The 23021-nt window shown below is 45.5% G+C and overlaps 1 protein-coding gene across 2 annotated transcripts in view; it reads left to right on the top strand.

Moving 5' to 3' along the window:
- PIP4K2A (phosphatidylinositol-5-phosphate 4-kinase type 2 alpha) overlaps positions 1-21122 on the top strand; it is a 178313-nt gene extending 157191 nt beyond the window's left edge. Inside the window, exons 7-10 of one of the 2 annotated variants that reach the window (XR_009542738.1) lie at positions 5536-5649; positions 14066-14309; positions 16238-16454; positions 18932-21122. Coding sequence is in view for 1 of the 2 variants with exons in the window: in XM_060161426.1 (XP_060017409.1) it covers positions 5536-5649; positions 14066-14309; positions 16351-16454; positions 18932-19012 (543 nt within the window). In the remaining variant the exon portion in view is untranslated. The remainder of the gene's footprint in view (positions 1-5535; positions 5650-14065; positions 14310-16237; positions 16455-18931) is intronic. The other variant, XM_060161426.1, reaches the window with a different exon arrangement.
- The last annotated feature ends 1899 nt before the right edge of the window (positions 21123-23021 follow it).

Below are 23021 nucleotides of genomic sequence, written 5' to 3'. Positions count from 1 at the left end.
AGTTGTGTGTACACCTCAACTCTCATGTCCACTTGTGTTTTAGTTGCACATAAAGCATCTTTGACCATGACTGACACTGTTAATAGTGTGTTTCTTACTATTGAAGAATATGGGCTTGCCAAGCGACAGCCTATATAATACTGTGCCTTAAAAGAAACTAAAAACTGGAAATTCCCTGGGGTCCAGTGGTTAGGACTCAGCGCTTTCACTGCATGGGCCCAGGTTCGATTCCTGGTTAAGGAACTAAGATCCCACGAGCCACATAGCGCAGCCAAAAAAACCCCCAAGAAACAAGACTTTTCACCCAATAATGTAGTTACAAAAAGCAGGGGCGGGAATGTTTATAATGAAACAATTTTCTTTTTACAGCTCATAGCAAGTGAAATGTTCCCAAGGAGCTTGTTACTTTCTAGTTTTGGGGTTGTTTTCTGACTACTGGGATTCCAACTAGTGAATTTTTGCTTTAGGTCAGCAAAATCACATTCACTAAATTACCCACTATTATCACCTACTTGCTGAGAAAAACTAAACACGTGAAAAATTAAGGTAAAACAAAAGTCAGCGAACTTCTCTCTTTGGCCATAGATATCGAAGTATTTTATTCCATAGTAATAAAATATACTTTATTACTCTAAAAATTTAACTTACCCAATTATTATAAAGCAACATTTTATTCTCACTTGGGTTTCAGTGAGGTTTTCTGGCTAGGGAGAGCTTTTGTGGTGACGAGAGGTCTTTCTGACCAAGAGAATTCACAGTCAAGGTTTGGACAGCAGGCAGGGTAGGGGCTTATGCCAATGTAGCCTCTAGTGCACCTTGTCTGATACAGTGAAGTGAAATAACCTTGCACTTGTGTGTGCTAGGTGTGTGTGCAATAAGGAAAGTATCTTCAGAACTTAAAGGCCGTGTGTAGAAAAGTCACGTGAGGTTTGTGCCTAATAATAAAACCTGAAAACAGGCCATTTTAAACATGGCTTAGGTTACTGATATCCCAAATTTAAAGAGCCTACTTCTTTTAGAAAAGCAGGAAGGCTAGAGGACGATGGGCAAGTCTGTATTCTTTAGTAGTTCGAAACACTATGTAACAGTACTGGTCATGGTCAAAGCTAATGTGTAACTAAGACGCAAACTAATATCTAGTGAGTTCTCGTTGCCAAGCACTGTCATTTCATTCACACGCTAACCCTATTGGATAGGTATTATTAATATTCCACTATATAAGATGAGGAAACTGAGGTTTGGACAGATTGAGCAGCTGGGTCTAAACACCTCAACTATTATAAAAGTGTTAAATGTGCTTTAAAAATATGCAACTTTAAAAAAAACCTTGCTCTGAATTTATCAGTGATGAACTTTTCTCTAGATACACACGCCGTACTTGAGAATATGACCAGCAAATAACAAGAATATTTATATATAACTCTCTACATGGCAAGCAGGGCCCTAAGCTTTTTAGGTGTATGAATGGGTATAGTCCTCACAGCAGTGTGGTTTGCTAACCCCCATTTAAAGATGAGGAAGCCAAGTCACAGAGAGGTTAAGTAACTTACTCTAAGTCACACAGCTAATAACTGGAGCAGCTGAGATACAACCCTGGCAGCCTGGGTCCAGTCTGTGCTCAGAAGCTCAAGCTTCAGTGTCCCAAGTAGAAATCTGGGCCATACTGAATCTACGTGGGGTCTGGCATCCCCCAGCATTGAAAGTGCCAGGGATATTCACTCTGCCAATTTTATCCACACAACAAAATAAGGATAGCTCGGTTGCAGGGGGACTGATATCGCTCTGCTTATGCTTTTAGCTGTGCTTGTACATTGACACATCACATTAGTAGAGATGAATGCCATTTTGAGTCCAACCCACCCTAGTACAGTCACTTCCTGCAAAAGGGAACTAGCCTTAGACTTGGGCTGTGCTGGCCTTGGCCCATCCCATGCCTCAGCCTCCTTGGTGCTGCCTCCCAGTAAGTACCACGTGAGGTACTGCAATTCCCCATCACATTTGGAGGCTGCCAGTCTACATGACACTGGCCAGGAAAACTTAATTCAGAGCTAATAAGTGAAGACTCAACCTACGACCACTTCAGAAAGGTGGCTGACCGCTGGCTGGAGGCCGGCATCCGAGTCCACAGTTCAGAAGTGTTTCTGAGCTGATGTCTTCAGCCCTGGTGTTTGGCTGGTATCTGCATTGAGCTAGAAAGGGTATGAAAGATGCCCATTAAAGGAACCAGACCCAGTGACTTTGACGCTTTCAAAACTCCCCGCTAAGTGCAAGTAATTCAGTGTCACAAAACAAAGGGTGGGACCGGTTGCTGCCCACGATTACTTCTGTGCTGCTCTGCAGACATCACCTTTGTGGGCAGTGTCACACCGAGAGTTTATGATGTTCATTAATTCATAGCAAAACAGTTGCCCTCAAAAAAAAAAAAAGTGTGTCTTTAGTATAAATGCTGCTCATTATCAGAGGGATAGATTGACATTTTTAAGAAGCCAGGCAACAAGGTTTTCTTGAGGGTGCGTTACTGTCAGGGGACTTCATCCTCGTCATTCAGTTTTTAGTAGAAAAAGTTCACCTGTTTTTAAACATCTTCTATGCAGCATTACTGAATGCTCACGGCAGTGACGACACTAACCACTTGCCTCACTATTTAAATGTCACAGGGGTTTTGGTCGAATCCTCAGTCATTCAGCTAAAGGTCGAGTTGTACTAAGAGTCAGGCAGCCCGGGTCCGCATCTCAGCGCAGGAACCGGCTTACCAGCTCCACTTACCAGGCTGTGAGACCTTAGCTGTGTTGTCTCACTTAACCCAGTTTCCCTGTTGGTAAAGTGTGGATAGTAAGAGTTAAGGTTGTTTCGAAGAGTAAATGAGATAATGCACTTAAATAAATAGATGCCTGTCAAGGGCTTAGCAGGGTCTCCCCCTTCTACACATATGCAAACGGCCTGGAGGGGGTCCAGAAACTGGCCCCTGGCAAGTAAGGGGTGGATGGAGGGTGGGAACCTCAGGATTCATGTCTCCAAAACCCTGTGCTCCTAAAGCCTCTGCCATCCTGCTGACACCGGGGGGTGGGCATTGGTGGACCAGTGCTGGGTTCCTCTGGCAGCTGCCCTAAGGACCGGCCTGCACCTCTTGAGCCTTTCAATACGCCCTTAAGTCTTTTAACCAATCTGGTTGCCCTTTTTTGAATTTGATCCAATCTAAATTCAACCCTAGTGCCTGCGAAATTCACAAGTAAGCCTAGTAATAAAGTACAGGGTGTCCAGAGTGTTATGAGGTAGGATTATACTCTCCCTGTCACATGAGGTAATGCTGCTGGGGTGACCCTGAAATGGCATTCATCTGCATTAATGAGACTGCTATCACCAACACGGGTCGCTTACCGCTGTCTGTAGCCTGTCATCCCTGCCTTCAGGTTTCTCGCACCCACGCACCCACGCACAAAAACCCCTCTCCCCTGCTCTGCTTGCACATATAAAATAAGTTGCAGAATTCAGGCAGCTCTTAATCCTCAATGCCCCCAACCACACACCACCGTCCCCTAAACAGACAAATGCCCGAGCTGTCCAATGCTTGGAGAATCATGACCCTCTCCATCTCCTGTGTTTGTGCATAAATCTGGCTTCAGCGCTTTCTAAAGCACCCCAGTTTTGTACCTTTGACAAAGCTGCTCCGCTGGCCTCTGAGTTCGTTAAACTTCAGATCCTTGCATTTCATTCACTGTGAAACTATGTTTCAGTTCTAGGAAAAGAACGTCGGGTCTGTGTGCTTGACTCAAACATTTAACATTAACACGCCATCTTCACATTCAGGGTTTTCTTTCACATTTTACATTTTTAAATGATTAATGATGAATTTACAGAGTTAGTCTACCAGGCCCCTCCCTAGTTGTTGTGTAGAATGGCACTGCATCTCATTTCCCCAGACTCTGACTCGGCATGAAATATTTGAAAGTAGACCCGTCTCTCCCTAAGAACCGTATTCTTTATCTATAGGCCTTACAAACTCATGCTGCCTTGTTTTCTTACCTACTTGCTTCGGTGTGTCTCATACAAGATTACAAACTCCTTTAGAATAGAAATGTTGACCTATTCATTTTTATATTCCTATACGTGACATTCAGTAACCGCTTATTGAATGGGATCTCTGGATTTCTGAGCTTTGCTATACCTGCTTTGTAAGGATAATTATTTTGGCAATAGTTATATCGAATTCGAAACTCACAAAACTGCACATTTTCTCAAAGTTAAAATGAGCAGCAAAGCTAATTTAGAATTGCATAATATACATGCATGTGTGTGTGTGTGTGTGTGTACAGATAGATGTGAGTAGTCTACATACATGTGTGTGTACCTTACAGAAAGAAAGGAAAAAGTGAGCAGTTTAGGGATTTGGATGGTGGTTCAGTAGACAGATGTACCCAGTGAGCTTTTAATCACTCTGAATGAGGGGGAGGTAGTGTGGAGACCAGGAAGGACAGTATGTTCTTTCCTTTTTTTTTCCCTCCCCATTTAGTTCACACTATGGAAAGGAGGCATTCATTAGTATACTAAGAAAGGCAATGTATTATGTTGGATTCCTTTCAACTGGAAGACATAAGCAGGAGTGGTTATTTCTTATAAGGTCAGCCCAAAGGTGTGGGGAGGGGTTTTGAACTCTCCCAGAATGCAGGTTGCACGAAGTTGAATAACCCACACTATTTTAAAGCTATAGGCCTCTATTATCTTATATGCTGCAGTACAAGCTGGTTTTTTGGTTTGTTCTCTTTGCCTGTGACCCATGTTTTGATAATCACGCATTACTTTGTGTTGCTCAGCCTAAGCATAGCTTAGTTACCAGCTCACTACCCTCTCGTTTATTTTTAAAGGGTAGAACTTCTCATCTTAATATGCTTTACTCTAGAAAACATTTTCCTTCGATATTGCCCAGATGCAAACAGAGTTTCCTTCTTGGAGCGGTGTGCAGGAAGGCTTAGAAGGGCAGATCGCTAACCTCTGGCTGCATATCCTCCCTGACTCAGAAATTAGATAGGATTATGGGTGGTGCTTTTCTGAGCAAGACAACATGTTATTTGTAACATGAACCCAGCAAAGGCTATCCCAAAAGTGTGTGTGTTGTCAGGGACGGGTGGAGTTGGGTTATACCAGTAAGAAAATTGAGGGTTCCTGACAAAGAATTCCAAGGGTATGAATTCTATACCTAGGAGACTTCTTGTGAATCTTCTTTAAGAAAGTGAATCTAAGAAAGCAGTCAGGTTCGTTCATATGAAAACCATGAAATCTGTTACAAAAGCCTCATAATATGGAGTACACCTGACCCTCCATTCCTAGTGGAAATGCTTCCAGTGGTCATAGCTCACTGGTGCCCCCTTGCGGCACTCAAGCCACCTCACATGTCGTTGCCTTGGGTAAGACCTCTGCGGTGAACAGGGCAGATTCAGCTTCCAAGAGCGGAAACTTAACCTCCAGGATTGGAGGGCATACATGTCTTTTAGATTTTAGTCAAGCTTCTTTCTTATTCTTCTTCTTTTTTTTTTTTAGGCCAAAGAACTGCCAACTTTAAAGGATAATGATTTCATTAACGAGGGTCAAAAGATTTATATTGATGACAATAACAAAAAGGTATTCCTGGAAAAACTGAAGAAGGATGTTGAGGTAAGAAAAAGAAACTCAGTATAAGGGGCGGCCCATTGTATGAACGTCAGCAGTACCGGGTTTTCAGGAGCTCCTAAAACCGTCTATATAAATCGGCAACCGAGGCAAAAACATATGTTGTACATTATCCAAAGCAGATATAAACAGGTATATCTCATATGTGATCTGGTTTAAAAGAGAAGTGTGCCAATTCAGCAGCTCCCCCCTTTAGAGGACAAACAAAAGCAAGCACGCGGCGTCTTCTGGTCTCCGAGGGGACTGAGGGCATTCTGCCAAAGAGCACAGCGTGTCGACAAGTGGATAGTAACTACCTGAATTCGGGGTTTTCTCCATCTGAACCACATCTTGGTGTTGCAAAACCCAGCCTCAGTTGCTTAATGCTTCATATTTGCGCCAGCCTCTGTGGAGTTAGTGACGTTGGGCCCATCAAGACAGCCTTGCCACAGCATGGGAATGGCACAAAGGCAGTTTAGGACACCAGGGTCATGAGGGATGTTGTGAGAAATAAAATACTATGTGGAAATGGGCTTTGAGTCTGTAATGGAGCTCTCTTTGTAAATGCTGTTTTACGAATTAAAAATACACCTTTCCCTGTCTTCCATTTATTGTAATGGCATTGCAGTTCTCCCACCCAACTTCCTTATATATAATTCTTCTAGAAATAAATTCAGGAAAAACGTTCTTTTCTTGAAGTTTGTTAGATTACAAAACAGTGCAAGGAGAGTTCTAATTTAAACAGTTACTAAGCTATGTTTTTCTTAGCTGTTACTTTTTTTTTTTTTTTTGCGGTACGCGGGCCTCTTACTGTTGTGGCCTCTCCCGTTGCGGAGCACAGGCTCCGGACGCGCAGGCTCAGCGGCCATGGCTCACGGGCCCAGCCGCTCCGCGACATGTGGGATCTTCCCGGACCGGGGCACGTACTCGTGTCCCCTGCATCGGCAGGCGGACTCCCAACCACTGCGCCACCAGGGAAGCCCTCTTAGCTGTTACTTTTGTTCATGTGTGTGCAGTTTTTGTTTTGGTTTTTTTAACTTTGAAGTACAGTTCTCCACATACCAGTACAGATCTGCTCCTCAGAGAGGCTTTGTGGAAAGATTTCCTGTGTCATTAAAAACAAAATGACTTGGGAGTTCCCTGGCGGTCCAGTGGTTAGGACTCGGTTCTTTCACTGCCGGGGCCCAGGTTCCATCCCTGGTCAGGGAAATAAGACGCCACCCCCCGGCAAGCCCAGCCACATGGCCAAAAAAAAAAAGAACCCAAACAAAATGACTTGAGCCAAAGAACACATGTCATGGATTAGATTATATCCCCCATGAGGGTAGAAGCAGTATTATAATTTTCTTTTTAATCTTCTAACATCTTTCATTGCAAGACATGCAGACTGACCAAATTAGTTCATGATTATTTTTAGGTTATAAATTATTTTAAGAAATTTTTTTGCACTTTAACCTACATCATGTATATGCTTTGATTAGAACCTATTGATTATTTATGAAGGATACAAGTGTCTTTTTTTAAAAAAGTTTTTCTCCAGTTTTTCATTATTAAGCATTTATTTTTCCTCAGTTGTCAGTGGTTTTTATTAAAATGCATATTAGCTAAGTATTTCCCTTTTACTTTGGGGTCAACTTGATCTGATAACAAAGTGACATAGGTAGACATGCTCTTTGAGAATTTTATTCATTATTCTGCAAGTCTTTGATCCCAAGAATCATATTGTTTTAGCAATTATGGTAAATAGGCCTTAGGGTTATCTGATCTGCTAGAAAGATGGTTTTCATCTTTTCTGTCGGCTGTATATTACTATGCTATTTAGACCCCACAAATAATGTAACTGAAGCCGTTCAAATTTACAGTTGAATTACACAAGGATTCTCTTCGCCCTTTCGTTGTCTCTAACAGTGTCTTGATTAGAGGATTTGGATAATTTTAACCCCATCCATGGCTCTCGCACTTAGCTGTTTTGTTGAACTGGAGGCAGGGCATAAGGCGTTCTTTCATTTTAATAAATTCTCAATGGTCGGTAAGTGTCTAGTTTTGAAATTCATGCAGAAGCATTATTAAATTTTTAAGCAGGTAATTATGGTGAAGTAGCTTGACATCTGATCTTGATAATGAGACTAGAATGTAATCTCGTTTCATTTTTCCATCAGGTCCATGCTTTCTAATTTAGCTGGCTGGCCTGTTTAAGTACAGGATTTGGGGGTTGGGGGTTGACTCAATGCTTTAAGTAAAAGATGAGTTTACTACAGCTCAGTAAATATTTTTGTAGGAAAATTAGAACCTAGGGGCTTTTTTCTGCGTTTGAAATTCTGTTCTATTCATATGCCGCTCAAAGTACTTTAGTTCTGATAGCTTTACACATGAGTATATGTGAACCCTTTTCTCCAGAAGAAAGCACTCTACGGAGAGTGAGAAGTCACTTTTGCCCTCTGACCCGCTTCTTGTCCGCTCTGACCAGGGCCCACGCTTATCTCTCGTCGGCTCACACTGGGATCCAAATTTCACACAATGCAAAACTGTGCTTTGTGTCCTGTGGCATCCGCCCCATCATAGGCCATCTCATCCCTCACGTCTTGGGTCGGCGGTAGGGAGGGGGCACTGCGGGTAGCAGGATGGTTGGCAGCCAACACTTACAGAGCGTGTAGAGCAAAAGTCCTTCCTGTGCAGTCATTCTTTCCCTTCATTCTTCTAACTCCTTGAGGCTGAGTGCTGTTATCCCAATTTATGGATGAGAAAACTGAGCCCAGAGACACTATGTAATTTGCTCAAAGACACACAGCTACTAAATTCAGACTGGGATTTGAGGCCACTGGCAGCCACACTCCTAAACTGCTGATATAACATGCAGATGTTATAGATGAGACTGTTTGCAGATAAAGTACTCCAAGAGAGGATTATTACGGTTTTCAACAAGCGATTAAATATAACCGAAATAGGGATGGTTGGAATTTTAATCCTGCATCACAGATGTGTTGGGAGGTGGTGATTCAGCAGAACAAGTGGGTTAATAAACTTAGTAAAAAGTAAATTCAAATCTGTTGTAAAGAAGTTTTTTTTTAATTTTATTGTAGTTGATTTAGTGTTGTTTGTGAATTTCTGTACAGCAAAGTGACTCAGTTATACATATTCTTTTTCATATTCTTTTCCATTATGGTTTATCACAGAATACTGAATATATCAGTAGTTCTCTGTGCTATACAGTAGGACCTTGTTGTTTATCCACTCTATATATAATAGTCTGCCTCTGCTCATCCCAAACTCCCACTCCTTCCCTCCCCCACCACCCCTCTTGGCAACCACAAATCTATTGTCTGTATCTGTGAGTCTGTTTTTGTTTTGTAGATATATTGATTTGTATCGTATTTTAGATTCCACATGTAAGTGATATCTTACGGTATTTGTCTTTCTCTTTCTGACTTCACTTAGTGTGATAATCTCTAGGTCCATCCATGTTGCTACAAATGGCATTATTTAATTCTTTTTGATGGCTGAGTAGTATTCCACTGTATATAAATATATACCATACCTTTATGCGGTCATCTGTTGATGGACATTTAGGTTGTTTCCATGGCTTGGCTATTGTAAATAGTGCTATGAACACGGGGTGCATGTATCTTTTTGAATTATAGTTTTGTCTGGGTATATGCCTAGGAGTAGGACTGCTGGATCATATGGCAACTCTACTTTTAGTTTTTTGAGGAACCTCCATACTGTTTTCCATAGTGGCTGCACCAATTTACATTCCCCCCAACAGTGTAGGAGATTTCCCTTTTCTCCACACCCTCTCCAGCATTTGCTATCTGTAGACCTGTGAATGATGGCCATTCTGACTGGTGTGAGGTGATACCTTATTGTAGTTTTGATTTGTATTTCTCTAATAATTAGAGATGTTGAGCATCTTTTCATGTGATCCCTATCAAATTACCCATGACAGTTCCCACAGAACTAGAACAAAGAATCCTAAAATTTATATCGAACCATAAAAGACCCAGAATTGCCAAAGCAATCCTGAGAAAAAAGAACAAAGCAGGAGGCATAACCCTCCCAGACTTCAGACTATACTACAAAGCTACAGTAATCAAAAGTGTGGTACTGGCACAAAAACAGACATTAATGGAACAGAATAGAGAGCCCAGGAAAGAAAACACACACCTACAATCAATTAATCTTCAACATAGGAGGCAAGAATATAAAATGGGAAAAAGACAGTCTCTTCAGCAAGCGGTGCTGGGAACGTTGGACAGCCCCATGTAAATCAATGAAGTTAAAACACACCCTCACACCATACACAAAAATAAACTCATAATGGCTTAAAGACTTAAAAGATATGACACCATAAAACTCCTAGACAAGATCACAGGCAAAACATTCTCTGACATAAATCGTACCAATGTTTTCTTAGGTCAGTCTCTCAAGCCAATAGAAATAAAAACAAAAATAAACAAATGGGACCTAATCAAACTTACAAGCTTTTGCACAGCAAAGGAAACCCATAAACAAAATGAAGATAACCTATGGGAGAAAATATTTGCAAACGGACAAGGGCTTAATTTCCAAAGTATACAAACGGCTCATACAACTCATCAACAAAAAAACAAACAACCCAATCAAAAACTGGGAAGACCACCTAAACAGACATTTCTCCAAAGACAACACACAGAAGGAGAGTTTATTAACAGCTCCTTAGCCACAGTTTTCTAGAAGGGTTTGTGTGTGACAGGGCTCATAAAAACCTTGAGGGAGGTACTAGCTCAGATTTGGTATAATGAGGAATTAATTATGAAGGAAGCAGATTAGGTGGGATATTCCGAGGGAAAAAGAGGCTGATCAAGGTCTGGTGGATAATTATTAATTAGGAAAGCATGGGACCTAGAGATTATAAAGATTTTTAAATCTTCATGCTTTGAAACCTTATGTATTTAGAAATCACTGATTTGAGTTAGAAGCTTAAAGGGATGACAGAAAATAGCAAATGTGTATTAAGTTCCTAATGTTAGCTGGAGGTAGACCCTCCAGGGGGCCCTGAACCCCTCTTCTCTTTGGGGTCTGTCATCTTCAGCCCACAGTAGTTTTGTGATGCCCAGCAGGGACTTTCTCTAGCAAGAATCTCAGGTCTGCTGCTGCCTTGTGTTTCCCTCTACTTTAGAAGAGATTTTAAACGGCGTTTTATGACAGTAAGAGCTGAGGAGTCAATGGGCTCTTTAGCACGTCTCCCCTCTTGGCCCACCTCACTCGAGCCCATCCCCATGTTTAAGTTACCTACTTGATGAAAAAAAGGTTTCTACCACACGGACAATGATAAAACCGCGCCCACTATTACACGCAAGGCACTTTTCATGGCCTCCACTACATTCCCTCTAATCCTTTCCACACCACTGTGAGTTTAGTGGTGGTGTCCCATTTCATAGTTAGAATAACTGAGGCTCAGAGAGGTGAATTTATCATCAAGGCACAGAGCTAGTAACATAAAATTTAATTGCCCACCTGACTCCAAAACTTTTTTTAACATTTTTATTTAGGATTATCTGATACTTTAATGGGTCACCTTTATCAGCAAAAGCTACACTCTTAACCACTGTGCTGTCCTTGGTCTTTTCCATTTCTGTCTCAGCCACACAGATTTGAAGATTTATATAATCCCCATTTCTTATATAATCACCATTTGGGGCTGCAACTGGTTTCCTTGATCTTGAGTATGTCAGAACAACTTCTTGTCAAGAGATGCATTTTTCATTTCACTGATAGTTTAGTGGGTGATGCTGGGAGCTAACTTCACTTCTATTTATTGAATACAAATGTTTCCTTACTGGGAGAGGAGCCTAAGCAGTGGTCTGACCACAGATCAGAGACCCAGGAAAGGAGCTCTGGGCCTGGCTGACATTGTGAGAGCAGCACAAGTGCCAGGGGAAGACGTGGGCCTGGAGACCCATCCTACTTCATGTGGCAGTTCAGCCCTGGTCATCACCTCTTCCCTGCCTGACCTTTAGCAGGTTAATTACAGGCAGTCCCTTTTGTACTCTCATACATAAAGCACACCTGATAGTGTATTTGTACGGTCAACCATCTGAAGGTCAAACAAACCTACGTGTTAAAGAGAGATTCTGCTCTGCAGAGCAAAGATATATCGTAAATGGGGCTTCCCTGGTGGCGCAGCGGTTGAGAGTCCATCTGCCGATGCAGGGGACGCGGGTTCATGCCTCGGTCTGGGGGGATCCCTTGTGCCGCGGAGCGGCTGGGCCCGTGGGCCATGGCCGCTGAGCCTGCGCGTCCGGAGCCTGTGCTCCGCAACGGGAGAGGCCACGGCGGTGAGAGGCCCGCGTACCGAAAAAAAAAAAATATATATATATATATATATCGTAAATCGTCTCGTTTTGCTTCCAGTAGGTGCTGCCTCTTGCAGTCTCAAAGGAAGGTCTTTTTGTGTTCTTTGTTTTTATTTGGTTTGGGTGGTTATTCGTCTTAGAGGAAAGGGTCAGGGGAAGTTAGGGAGAGGTAAGGAGGACTGGGGAAGAAGCAGCAGGCATCCTGTTCTCTTGTTCAATAAATACCAAGTAGCAACATCACTTACCTGGGAGTCAGGAGTGCAGCGAGGGTGTCACTGAACCAGGCTCGTTTGTGCCCGACGTGCAAGCCGAACGCAGAGACGCTGAAGTTTGCAGCAGAGAGGGTTTGTTCGCAAGGCAGCCAAGCGGGAAGAGCAAATCTCAAATTCGCTCCCCAAGGCAAGGGGCTCGAGGTGTTTATGGGACAAGCAGCAGCAGTGCTGCCTGAGGCCCGGGGAGCGTGAGGAAAGGCGATTGGGAAAAGGTAGGGGAGTCGGCTTTCTGCACGGGCTTAACTAGGCTACTGGCCTCTGCGCGATCCAAGGGTGGAGCTTTCCATCCTCTGCACGTGTGAAAAGACCCTCACGCATGCCCAGCTGGAGGGTCAGTGTTCCTATCCAGTCTCAACCAACTAAGCTCAAACTAGACACAGCTGACTCCAAGTTTCTAGAAAGCAGCTGGGCAGATATCATTGTTTAGGCTACATGCCCCTTGGAGGACATGCAAGTCTTAAAAGACCTTGATTAGTGAAGGCAGGTGAGATGGATTTGACTAATAATGGCAGTTTCAAGGGCAAAATCGGCCAGAGCCCCGGTCCTCACGGGGCTGTGCTGTTTGGGGAAGATAGAAGTTACTCAAGTCATCTAATGAGTGTGCAGCTAAACCAGGTGTCCTTAAGGGAAAGTGTGCAGTGCACACATGCCCGGCAGGAATCGGGACAGGCTTCCGTGAGCAAGTGCCCTGCAGTTGAGACCTGAAGGTCAAGTGGGAGGTGAAGGGGCGCAGTGAGGGGGCCAGAGGCCAGCACAGGGTTCAAGATGGCCCGAGAGGCGATGAGGCCAAACTACTCAGGTCCCGAGGACAGTGTTAGAGTTTGTTTCCACCCTGTGAGAAACGATACTCCACTGAAAGGTCTTAGGCAGGGGCGTGACCAGATCAAATTCTTCCCTTGCCAAATGACCAGAAGGGGAAGTTCGGGCAGCATGCAACCTTTGCCACTTCCCAGGGACCTTCCAAGGGCCCAGAGGGAGAAGCAGGGATGGGGCAAGGGGGCTTTTGCCTTGTTACCCTGCAAGCGGAGCAGGACCTGGCCCGACCAAGCCCCACCCACGCTGCACCCACTACACACATGTGGGTGGGAGATGTTGCCACCCGGCAATCCAGCTTCTCCAGCTGTGCCCAGACCTCTGGAGGGCATCCAGGGTACGCAGTGGAGGCGAGGGGAACGGGCCAGAGAGAGCCCCCAGATAAAGGGGGTCGGTCGGGGCAGGCACTGTGCTAGGCACGGGAGGGGGTGATGGAGGAGCGTCTCCGGCTCCCGCTTCCGTCAGAAGGAAGCCCCCCAGCAGGCCTGAAGGGCAGCGCTGAGCAGAGACACAGGCATTTGCTGGTTGGCTGGGACACTGATGCTTGTGCTTATTTGTGATGGACGGCATAATACTCTCCTCCACAGAGTGTGCTGCGTTTCAAAGTGCTTTTCACAAGCCGTTCAGGGGCTCCCCTGGAAGCTACGTGGGAGGTCCCTGGTTTCCCCATTAGCCAGTCTTAATTGTTCGGAGAAACATTTTCTTCCCTGCGTCTCCTTGCTCTCTTGCTCTCTGGTGTAGTACGACCTCCACGTGATAAATGCATCCCTCCCAGCATCCCGCTTTGCATCTCGGGGAGGTAATCCTGGCTCTGAGCCAGCCTGAAGTGCGAGGCTACAGCTTTGGCTGGAGAAACTTCCAGGGACCGTGACAGCACCATTAAAGAGGCTCCTGGCTGCTCCTGGGGAAACCTTCTCGCCTCTGCCGCCCTTTTGTGAGCTTGCTGTCTTTAACTCTGGGGTTGTGTTTAAGGCATAACTGACCATGTCGCTTCCCACCTTCCAGTTTCTTGCCCAGCTGAAGCTCATGGACTACAGCCTCCTGGTGGGAATCCACGATGTGGAGAGAGCCGAACAGGAAGAAGTGGAGTGTGAAGAGAACGACGGAGAGGAGGAGGGGGAGAGCGACGGCACCCACCCTATTGGAACCCCTCCCGACAGTCCTGGAAATACGCTCAACAGCTCACCGCCCTTGGCTCCCGGCGAGTTTGATCCAAACATTGATGTTTATGGAATTAAATGCCATGAAAGTAAGTTGAGTTACTATCAACTCTTTTTACCATTGGTTGGATTTTTCTTTTTGCATGATCTGCTGGTAATCATCACCCCGGTTAAAAGCATGCTGCCCTGGGGCTTCCCTGGTGGCGCAGTGGTTGAGAGTCCGCCTGCCGATGCAGGGGACGCAGGTTCGTGCCCTGGTCCGGGAAGATCCCACATGCTGCGGAGCGGCTGGGCCCGTGAGCCATGGCCGCTGAGCCTGCGCGTCCGGAGCCTGTGCTCCGCAACGGGAGAGGCCACGACAGTGAGAGGCCCGCGTACCGCAAAAAAACAAAAAAACAAAAAACAAAAAAAACGCGCATGCTGCCCCGTAAGACTCCTTCTCAAGAGTCCCAATCAATTGATTTCGGGACAAAGTATGTTAAAGGTAACTGTAACCTCTGGTTTTGAACTGTAATGTGATGAGGTCCTTGAATTGTGTGATGTTGAGGGAACAGAGTGAAACCACACAAGTGTGTGTTGTACATACACAACACACATATGCACATGCTTGTGTAAATGTCCATACCATATAAGGAATGGTTTAAAATATTCTTTTTCTTAGCTATCTCTCTTTTATGTGGATCTCAAGTGTCACAAGTCTATCCTGAGCTAGGTACATACGTGATCCACTCCAAACCCCCTGTGGACATCGTGTAGGGCAGGCACCTCATTGCTACCAGCCCTTTCCTTCTCAGGAGTGCTGAAGCTGGCCCAGGGTGTGGGATGAGAATCTCCAATTTGCTGCTGTGTCTGTCCTCTGCTCTTTCCCCCATTAAGGTGTCTGTGGCCCTCTTCTCTAAAGTGAGATCCATCTTTTTTTTTTTTTTGCGGTACGTGGGCCTCTCACTGTCGTGGCCTCTCCCGTTGTGGAGCACAGGCTCCGGACGCGCAGGCCCAGTGGCCATGGCTCACAGGCCCAGCCGCTCTGCAGCATGTGGGATCTTCCCGGACCGGGGCACGAACCCGTGTCCCCTGCATCGGCAGGCAGACTCTCAACCACTGCGCCACCAGGGAAGCCCAAGATCCATCTTAATCCTCAAAATCTGGGTGATCAGATATTTGTAGGAATATTACATGCTACCTTAGCTACTTATACATGGAAAAAAAAATTTAGAGATAAAAGCAGGCCTCTGATTTTTTGAGTAATAAAAATTGTGGTCCATCATTGTTTAAAAAAATGTCTCATGGCATAGCAGGCAGGTGAGTTTGAGTTATGTTTATTTACTTATTTATTTATTTATTGCGGTACGCGGGCCTCTCACTGTTGTGGCCTCTCCCGTTGCGGAGCACAGGCTCCGGACACGCAGGCCTAGCGGCCATGGCTCACGGGCGCAGCCGCTCTGCGGCATCTAGGATCTTCCCGGACCGGGGCACGAACCCGTGTCCCCTGCATCGGCAGGTGGACTCTCAACCACTGTGCCACCAGGGAAGCCTGTTACGTTTTTTATTTTGCTCAGCAAAATTGTTTCTTCAACACAGAAAATCAGATATAGTCAAATGTACTTTTTCGTATTATTCATAATTGCAACAGCATCATATTTGTGGAAATACGTAGAAGATGGGTACTGTAGGTGATATATGCCTTTATCCAGTTCTGATACTAGATCCAATGAGAATTAGTGAACAGCTCATTAGGAACAGTATGTAATGGTAGAAAGTATTAGGGAGCATAATTACTTCTACTTGTTTTAGAGTATTTTTTAAATAGCATTTTTCTTTATACCAAAGCAATACACAATCACTAAAGAAAATGAAGATTAACAAAAACAGTCTCAGCCTTGCACCTCTACTGGTGATATCCTGAGGTTATATTCTCTTTTTTACTTTTCAAATTGAGAGAGAACTGGGGACAGAAAGTTAAGCTGTTTCACAGGGATATGCAAGACTTTTGAAAAGCCTCTATTGCCTGTGTTTTCAGACCCCTTCGACCCCCGCCCCACTGAATCCCTCGCCTCTTCCTCCGTCAGCAGCTCGCACTCTTCCAGGTGCTGTCATCACCTGTCCCACAATCATCGCTCTCATCCCTTACAGATTCGCCTAGGAAGGAGGTGTACTTTATGGCAATTATTGACATTCTGACTCATTATGATGCAAAAAAGAAAGCTGCCCACGCTGCAAAAACTGTTAAACACGGCGTAAGTATCTCCGTTTGGTTTCCCTCTCTGCTCCCTGCTTCCTGTCGTGCAGGGACCAGCTCAGGTCCGCTCCTTTCCGCTGAGCTGCCCACAGGCCTTCATTGGCTCTGGTTCCCTGCAGGGGTCACGCTCTGATGCGGAGTCAGAGGCAGCACGCGCTCGGACCGCCGCTCCCAAGTCACTTAAACCCGGCGCGGCTCTTCTTTTCCCCACCGGGGTTATTAACAGACACATGCATCGTGAGAATATTACACAAATTCTTTTCTGTTCGAAAAATGTTTCAAAAGACAAAAGGGCTGAATGATGACAACTAAGTGTTTTAATATGAAATGTTCAGAACTGAAGCACTATTCTCTGCTTCAGATGCTTCCAGGATACACAATATTATATTCCTTTCCGCACAGCAGATTGTAATTTTTTCTACTACAGAAATTTGTTGAGTGCAGGCTCAAAGTTGAGTAATACGAACCCCTCACCTTTGCTGTCCTTGCTCAGAATTCTCAGTGTCCCGGCCTATGGTAACTTGTTGAGTCCCCGGGACGAGCCTGTGAGGGAAAACCAGTGCACTCCTGCTTACAGGTGAAGAAACTGAGGGCGAGAGCTTACTTGCCAGCCAGGATCGCGTCCTAGGCAGTGGTAGAGGGAGGGCTGCTCCTCAGGACCCAGCCCCACCCCCAGGTCTCCCAGTGAGGCCCGCCTGGCCGGCTGGACTTCACAAGTCGTGAGTCTGCACTGTGTCTGCATCGCAGGGATCCATTTTGGCCTTCAGGCGCGCCAGGAAGGCCACAGACCCCATCCCACAGGGATGAACGTGTGCCCTGGCTCGTTCACACTGGCAGGAGAGATGCTTCCCCACAGTGTGGAGCCGACCAACACCCCGCAGAACATCAACCGCTACTAAAGGCTCTTTTTCTCTATTTTAAAGTCAAACAGGCTGTCGTGTCAGCAACGGAACCAGCCTAACACCATACCCCACTTGCCACAGAAATATTTCAGTCACGCCGTCAACTATTTCTGGTGTGCTGCTGTGTGCAGCACACGGACCACGACCTACCCAGCCCACCGAGCGCGTTGAGAATCCTCCATCGGTCAGAGAGAAGGGTACACAGCAGTTCTCACACGGGGGTCGGCACCGCGGCCTTCTGAGCACCATTTGCAAACTGTGTGCCTGACAGATGCACCACCCCTTTCCCTGATTCCGAGTCCAGCTCAGGAGGCTGGGGGAGGGGCCTCTAAGAGGCTCGGGTAATTCTGATGCTCCTCTCTGGTTGAACCACCTGGGTGTATTGCAAGGACAGAGCTGGGCCAGAATCCTATCTCACCTTTCCAGTGTGTGACCTGGAGGAAGCGCTTTGGCGCTTCAGTTCCGCCAGCTGATGAAGGGGTCCTAATGGCTTATTGATGAGATTTTTGTGGTGAACAGACTGAACAGTGGGGGGCGCTCCGTGTTTGTTCCCACCCCTCCTCAAACCTGCTGTGATATTCCAGACCACGTGCAGCTGGAAACACGCCATTGCAAACACGGCTTCATTTGCATCTCCCCTGTAAGTCACCAGCTCAGCTCCGAGACACGGCACACGGCCTAAAGCTGGGTGCAGTTTGTGTCGAGCTGCTGCCGGGAACCATTCTCTGCCTTCAAAACTGGGGCTCCTCCGTGGAGATCCCAGGGGCCCAGGCCAGGCTTGGAAATGACAGGTTCTCCTGTGAGCTGCGTGTGTAAAAACAGCCTCTGGTGACTTAGTAAAACTCTGGTCCTGACCTTTGTAGCTCAGGAGGCTGGCTGGTAACTGGGGGGGGTCTGCTGGCCCTACTGGGCTCTTGTCATAGGAAACCCCCCACTGAGCCTCTGCGAGGGGCCAGCTTCCCAGCTCCAAGCAGGTCCCCGTGCCCGTGCCCCTCCGGGGGAGACGCAGTCACAGCGCTGTGTCTCGCCTGCTTCCGGGGCCAGGAAAGAGCCCCGGCAGCTGACACCGCCCCTGCTGCTGTGGCCGTCGCCCCTCATTTCTGAGCACCCAGCCGCTTACCTCGGTCCTGAAAAATGAACACGGTCCTTGTGTCCTTGCCATTGGAGTTTCCCTTTGGCCAAACGTTGCTGTTTGTGTCATTCTCAAGGAATCTCCAATCTGCTCTCTTGAGAAACAGAAGCATCCTCCCGTGGCTTCTGAACGTAGGCCACGCAGATTCCACATTTGACGGGAGCATCTCAAACGTGGTTGGTTGGATTTTTTTTTGTTTTTTAGTGGCAGCAGTCACAGTGTGTGTGACAGTGGCATCTGTTGGTCCTACGACTCTGCCTCGTTTTCACACACAGATTCCTAAGAGCCTTGGCTATTCAGACCAATATCCAAGCTATTCTGAGTTACGAGTAGAGGCTGCACAGGTTTGAAAATGACTGGCTTCATATTCAGCTGCAGTGGAAGTTCCTGCAGCTACTGATAGTAATTCTGTCACTGTTCCTCTCCTCTCACGCTGCCCAGGCTGGTGCGGAGATCTCCACCGTGAACCCAGAACAGTATTCCAAGCGCTTTTTGGACTTTATTGGCCACATCTTGACGTAACGTCCTGCATGGCCGAAGACGGACGTGAGCGTGGGAAGGACAGAGGTGGCTTCGGCACAGGAAAAATGAAAACCAAACTCAGTGAAGCACACCTCCTCGTTTACATCTTCAGGCCAAGATGACTGATTTGGGGACTACTTGCTTTAACAGCTACCTGATATTTCCCAGCATCACTCTAGCTATTTCTGACTTGGGTGTGTATGTGGGGGGGCGGGGGGGCGTGCGTGCGCACGCGCACGTGAGCATCTTAAAAACTGATGGATTGGTTGATGGAAACCGACTTCGGTCAGAGTGTGTTTGGAGTAGTAACCCTCTGATTCCAGCTGTGGATGAATGGATGAATGAGTGAGTGTTTGAGTGAGCACATGCAGGGGGGAGGGGAGAAGGCGATGCGATGTCAGACCACCCAGGTTGGCACCACACGAGAAACTGTGGATCAGTTTATCTTTTGGAGTTGAAAGATGTGAGACAGTAATCGTAATAATAATGGAGATAATAATGATGATGATAATAATAATGATGGTGATTAAAAGGAAAAAAAACTTACTGCAGATGTTACACTTCTACCACGCACGCTGACACTCCTTAATAGTTGCACCCCGGGCGCTGGACGGAGGAGGCTGGCATCTCCCGCGCATCCTGGTTCAGGTGTCGGGACTCACGGTGTCTGGGGACAAAGGTTCCCTCCTCCAGCAGGAAGCTGATGCCCCTAGTGTCTCTCTCTGTACATTTTCACCTCAGTAAATACGCCCAGGAACACTGCTTACTTCTCTTTTCTTGCCTGGAGCTTCTTCACTGACACACTCTTACGTTGCAACATAGTAATTAATGCTACAAAATAAAAATAAAGCTTACCTGAAAAGTGCAGTTTTGGGCAATGGCATCTACATCTCCCATGGTGGGAAGGTGAGCAAAGCATTTAGAACTCTCAATTTTCCAATTAAACAGTGGTATTTTGTTATGAATTTGCCTTTAACTGAAACCCTCAATATTACTGTTTACATTATTAGGAAAACAGGGATATTTTTGAATCTAAAAATTTAATGTACAGCATGTGATTTTTGAAGTTTACATGTAAAGTCACTTTACAGTGTAGGTGAAATGTCTGTCATATTCTGAAGTGTATCCTGCAGTCACATTTTAATGGTAGGCGGTCTTTTACAGTAAAAGGAAAAGGGTTGTTTTCCTCCGATGCACATTTATCAACCTAATGATTTTTTTTTTTTTAAGAAAATGTTTAACCCAGATCTGGTTACACAAGTTCATTGCCCTAAACTGTGCTGACTGTGTCTAATCAAGTTATAAATTTCCAACATCGATCATGTATTTACCAACTTCCTGGCATTTTCTGAAAGGTGTCAAGCTAAAATATTAGACTTGCTTAGAATAGGTTATCAACTCATACACTGTGCTAAAGCTGTGCCTTTGAAATTCTTTGTTTAAAACGTGAGATGATTTTTGTAGGCAGGTTCAGAAAAGAAAAAAAAAAATCCACCCCTCAGTAATTACTTACAGCTCAACAAATACCCCGCACCATACTGCCTCTGCCAGTGACTTTCCTTCAGGGCTCATCAAGTCTGCAACTGTGCCCAACGTATGTGGGTTTACTTCAGAAAACACCAGGTGACAGCGGCCGGCATCCTGGGAAGCCAGCAGCAACTGACTTCACAGAGATTGTTATCCTCAACAGACGATGTCAACAGCACTGTGACCTTGTTGTACAAATCTGTATTTTTTGTGTTTAAATTAATTGAGATGGTGATTTAGTATTTTCCCCCCACCATTCATTCTGGCGTTGAGTCCCTTTCAGTGCTCTGAAGTTATGCTGTAGTTTCTTTGATCCAGGATTACAAAAGCGAGACCCTGAAGTAAAGAGAAGGTACCCGTACATTATTTGAGTAACTGTTTCCTTTGTGGCCAATCCGTGTATGCTTCTAGAAGTTTACAAAATGCTTTATTTTTGTCTGTAACAGTCTCTGTCATCCGTTCTGTTGATCAACTCTTCGGACAGAGTGAGGAAGTTTGCCTTGTATCTCCTAGTGCTAACAGTACACTCCAGTCATGAGCCAGGCTTTACAAAATAAAGCACTTTGATGACTCACGAGGTGGAGCCTTTGTGCCTCTCTCTCAATTGTGTGTCTCTCTCTCAATTGTGTGTCTCTCTATTGCAAACAAAGTTTAAATACTCGGTACCAAGAGTGTCTTTAGCTGATCCCTGAAGAAGTAAAAGTAAAAGTCTTGAGTCTTTTCACGAACTAGAGCTTTGCCTTCAACCTGTGAACTATTTTATTAGTATAAATGATAGAGACTTCCATGACAAAATCAACTTACTGAAAGACGGAGAAAAGAAATCTCTTCACTGAATACCCTTTAAAGTTACACAGTCTTATTTTTTAAATTTACCAACCATAGTTCTGTGTGTCAGCGTTTTTTTGGAACTTTACTGGGACACCATTGGTGGCTAGAAGGCTTTTTAGAGCGTTCCATTGTCACTGGTGCCAGGTGAGCAAACACAGTTCAGCTGTAGCACTTGTTTTGAAAATGCGTAACTGTTGTAATGCGATTGAGATGCGAGGGAATCATTTGAGCGCCATGCACTTTTCACATCTGCTGCATGCATGTTGGTCCTCACAGAACATTAGATGAACACGGAAGACAGCACCCAGCTGAACTGTTCCAGTAGGAACATGCCAGACACACCCTCAAACATCTACCTCAGCTCCACACGCTGGGGGGCACAGTGGCCAGGACCTGGAGCTGTGACTGTGCCTCTGACCTCACATCACTCTCCCTTCCTCACTTCCAACAACCCAAGAGCTGCAGCCCTTCTGACGCCCACTACCCACGACCACAGGCATCCTCCAGGTCTTTTTCAAGATAATGTGCCACATTTATTGTGGTATTTATATATTTCCGACCATTTAGTATGTTTAAAACTGTGCTACTGTTTGTATTAATAGGCTCCTTTTTTTTCAGTGTATCACTAATGACATTTTCGGGTGTTGTGCCCCGATCCCATCATTCCCATGAGCTCTGTGGTTTTTACTGGGCAATTTTGCACAGAGCAGGGATTTTTAGGAACATATGTTACACTACAGCAGAGCTGACTGTAGTCAGCAGGGAGCTTAAATTCCATTTTCTTTGTGGAACACAGACATTCATTTTCATTTTGGTTATTTCATTTCGTGGGTTGAATTCACATTAGTCCCAGAAAATTGGTTATTGCTAATTCATAGAACGACCAGCGTTGGTCTGAAGCATTAATCCTTCATGCGGGACTTATGGAAACACTGGTTAAGGGTTAACTACAAGAGATTAGGAACTGTATATAATACTAGTGAAGTGGTAATGCATATAATATATAAATGTGTAAAATGAAGTGGGGGAGCGGAAAGAAGGCAAGGCCGAGAGGTTTAAGCCCTGGAGTTCCTAGCATCCATGGACTCTGGAGGCCCCAGCACCACTGCACACGGCCTCTCCAGGAATTCTGTAATCAACACAAAAACAGTGGTCATAGTGTGTGTCCTGCACGTGTACAGCCTTCTTCCAGCTCTTAAAATCACACCCCATCTCTTCCTCTCTCCCTATCTTAAACGGCACTTTACTCGGCTCCAGTCACGTGACTGCTTTGTTAAAAATGAAAGTTACCTCTGAAGGGCAGAAACCTGCCCGCCGTTTGGATTCCCGTGCACGGAGCTACCTGACTCGCCTGCTCGGTCCCGGCCCTGCTGCAGCCCCTCTTCACACGCGGCTGGCCTGGCTCTGCAACCGTCGACGCACCGTAAAGTGGCCCAGAAGACCGGCGAAGTGTCTGGAAAAGTAGAATCGACAAGTTCCCGAGTGATTATTGAAAGTCCCTTCATAAACGGAAACCCCGTCATCTAAACCAAATGTCCTTCAGAAGTTTAGTCCTGTTTTTGTGATTCTGTGAAAATCCTGCCAAAGGGCCATTAACATGCCGTAGTCTATAATTTTCTCACTCTTAAATACTTGTTTAGTTTAACTTCAT

This window comes from Lagenorhynchus albirostris, chromosome 1, assembly GCF_949774975.1.
Source record: "Lagenorhynchus albirostris chromosome 1, mLagAlb1.1, whole genome shotgun sequence".
NCBI classification, from domain to species: Eukaryota; Metazoa; Chordata; class Mammalia; order Artiodactyla; family Delphinidae; genus Lagenorhynchus; species Lagenorhynchus albirostris.
Note: the sequence above shows the minus strand (reverse complement) of the source record. Positions and strands in the feature narration are given on the sequence as shown.